This window comes from Cynara cardunculus, assembly GCF_001531365.2.
Source record: "Cynara cardunculus var. scolymus isolate 2C chromosome LG 1, CcrdV1, whole genome shotgun sequence".
Taxonomy (NCBI): domain Eukaryota; kingdom Viridiplantae; phylum Streptophyta; class Magnoliopsida; order Asterales; family Asteraceae; genus Cynara; species Cynara cardunculus.
In genome coordinates, this window is record NC_037528.1 from 19,019,139 (window position 1) to 19,022,421 (window position 3,283).

A 3,283-nucleotide genomic window follows, 5' to 3' on the forward strand; every position below is an offset into this window, starting at 1 on the left:
TTATGCATCAAAAATCGAATATATATATATATATATATATATATATCAATAAAGGAACCTTTTGTATTTTGTGTTGGCTTGATATAAGCTCTATAAACGAAGATTATATTAGAAAATAAATGAATAATTAAATAAGTTACTATTAATAGAATAGTTATAATAATAGATGGTTATGTTTTATTTGTTGTAATTTTAGARAAAGAAAAAGAAAAAAGAAAAAATATATTGCTTTCTCTTCCTTATCTCCTTCTCCAGTTCATCCTGTGTTCCTCCATCGAAGCTCGAGCCCCCACCCGTCACGAGCACTTGCCTCTTGCTTTCCAAAGCAAAAGAAGATTCAACTATTACTCCTCCCCCTCCCCCTCCTATGCTCAATATTATTCATCCATCCTCCACTTGATTTCATCCAAGTTTCATCAACCAATTCATTTACTTTTTCTAGATTCAAACATGAAGAGGGATCGAGAGCGTAAGAAAGAAGCAAAGGCTTCCATCTCCTCGTCTTCATTGGCGTCAGGGAAGGGTAAAGATTTGCATCAGCCCTTGCCCGATTCAGGAGGAATGGACGAGCTCTTGGAGGTTTTGGGATACAAGGTTAGGTCCACGGACATGGCGGATGTAGCGCAGAAGCTTGAGCAGCTTGAAATGGTGATGGGTGAAGATGGGATTTTTCAACTCTCTGATACTGTTCATTACAACCCTTCTGATCTTTCCGGCTGGGTCCAGAGTATGCTTTCCGAGCTCAACAATAACGCTTCTGATCTTTCACCTTCCACCAATTTCGATATCGTTCTTCCCGGCGAATCCTCCTCCACCACCATGATTGATTTCTCCAACAACAAAGAAATTGATGGCCAACAACAGGGGAGTAAATTGTATGACGATGATCCGTATGATTTGCGTGCGATTGCCGGTGGGGCTATTTACGGAACCACCACCGACGAGTCTCCGGTGCCTAGAAACGGAATTAAGCGGATCAAATCTGCCGTAGCTGGATCTGAAGCTGTTGCTGCGCCGCCAGAATCGCCGCGGCCGGTGGTGCTCGTCGATTCTCAGGAGGCTGGTATTAGATTGGTCCACACCTTGATGGCCTGCGCAGAGGCGGTGCAGCAGGACAACATGAAACTAGCCGACGCTCTCGTCAAACACGTGGGTCTCCTCGCGGCATCGCAGGCCGGCGCGATGGGGAAAGTCGCCACTTATTTCGCCGGAGCTCTGGCTCAGAGAATCTATAAGATCTACCCCCAAGATGGCCTTGAAACTTCCTGTTGGGAAATTCTACAGATGCATTTCTATGAAAGCTGCCCTTACCTCAAATTCGCACACTTCACCGCGAATCAAGCCATCCTCGAAGCATTTGCCGGAGCAACCCGCGTTCATGTCATCGATTTCAGCTTGAATCAAGGGATGCAGTGGCCTGCTCTTATGCAGGCGTTGGCATTGCGTACCGACGGTCCACCGGCTTTCCGTCTAACAGGAATTGGGCCACCGCAACCGGACAACACCGATGCTTTACAGCAAGTAGGATGGAAATTAGCCCAATTAGCCGATACGATCGGTGTCGAATTCGAATTTCGTGGGTTTGTTGCGAATTCGTTAGCCGACATCGACGCCGCAATGCTTGATATCCGACCGAGCGAGGTGGAAGTGGTTGCGGTGAACTCCGTTTTCGAGCTCCACCGCCTCTTGGCTCGTCCGGGCGCCGTGGAGAAGGTGCTGAATTCGATCAATGCCATGAAACCCAAGATAGTGACGCTGGTGGAACAAGAATCTAACCATAACGGCGCCGTTTTCTTAGACAGGTTCAACGAGGCTTTACATTACTACTCCACCATGTTCGACTCGCTGGAGAGCTCGGCGTTGACTCAACCCACCAGCCAGGATTTGGTGATGTCGGAGGTGTATTTAGGGCGGCAGATATGTAACGTGGTGGCGTGCGAAGGTACGGACCGAGTGGAACGCCATGAGACACTGAGTCAGTGGCGGACTCGGATGAACTCAGCCGGGTTCGATCCGGTTCACCTGGGGTCCAATGCTTTTAAACAAGCAAGCATGCTGTTGGCGTTGTTCGCCGGCGGCGATGGGTACAGAGTGGAAGAAAACGACGGGTGCTTGATGCTGGGGTGGCACACACGGCCACTGATTGCCACCTCGGCTTGGAAACCAGGGGGTATGGAGACATGAACGAGTCAACCCCGGGGTGAACTCAGTGAGTTTAGGCGGTGGGATGGGATGGGGACGGGGGGACAAGGATAGAGAGAGAAAGACCCATATGAGTCAAATCAAGTCTTTTTCATAATTTACATTTCAAACACCCAAGTCAGCTTTTTTACCTTTTTCCCACTACTTTTTTAGTGGTTGGATTTCTATTTTATTTTTATTTATTAAATGGGAGTCGTATGTACTTGTTTTAGTTTTGAAGGGCCGTGGCCCAAATTTATGTTAATATTTTTTTTATTTTTTTCTTTTTCTTTTCATTTTAATAAAATACGAGTGAGGTTTTTTCCTAATTATGACATCACCAACAAATGATGATGCAATAACCCTAAATGCGGGTCTTTTTTAATCAAATTAAAATAGATTAAAAATATAACAATAAGCTTAAAACAAACACTAAATATATGTTTATTTAACACATTCGTTACTGTTCGTTTCACAATGAATGGATTTGTACTTGTAAAGCGGTCGATTTTCTTTTCTTCCATCAACGTAGGACCCTTCCTTTTCCTGTATTATTGAAGTCTACCCCGAACATATTTTTCCTTCAAATCTTTATCGATTTGATCATCATAATGTTTTTTTTTCTTCATCTTTATCTCTCTTACGTCCTCTATTTTTTCCAATTGCTTGGCCGTCAGAGCGCACACGAGTTTCCGCAACAAGTGAATCTTCTTGGAGGTACTGGTACCGATAAACTTCAAACACATGTTGTTTGATTTTACTGTCGAATACAAATTATCATATTATTTATATTATAATAATGTAATAAAGTATATAAAGATATGGATGAATGAATAAAAATGTAAATGCCTACAAACCACCGAAGTGTAACCCATTTACAAGCGGAAAAAACAAGTGGTGCTAGTTTCTTCGTGACAGTTACTTGCATGGATCTTCTATGATTTCATGTACCCAAAATGTTCCTACAATCAATGATGCATTCCATTTCCTCTCTCACTACATATACACACACACACATATATATATATATATATATATGTTTATGCATATATATGTATGTCTATGCATATATATATATGTATGTATGTGTATGTATGTCTAT

At 43.0% G+C, this 3,283-nt stretch overlaps 1 protein-coding gene across 1 annotated transcript; it reads left to right on the forward strand.

Annotated features, from left to right (window-relative positions):
- Positions 1-309: 309 nt before the first annotated feature.
- On the forward strand, positions 310-2,479 carry LOC112529631 (DELLA protein GAI-like). The gene has a single exon (XM_025140974.1). The coding sequence runs from the start codon at positions 451-453 to the stop codon at positions 2,182-2,184; it is 1,734 nt and encodes a 577-aa protein (XP_024996742.1). The 5' UTR covers positions 310-450; the 3' UTR covers positions 2,185-2,479.
- The last annotated feature ends 804 nt before the right edge of the window (positions 2,480-3,283 follow it).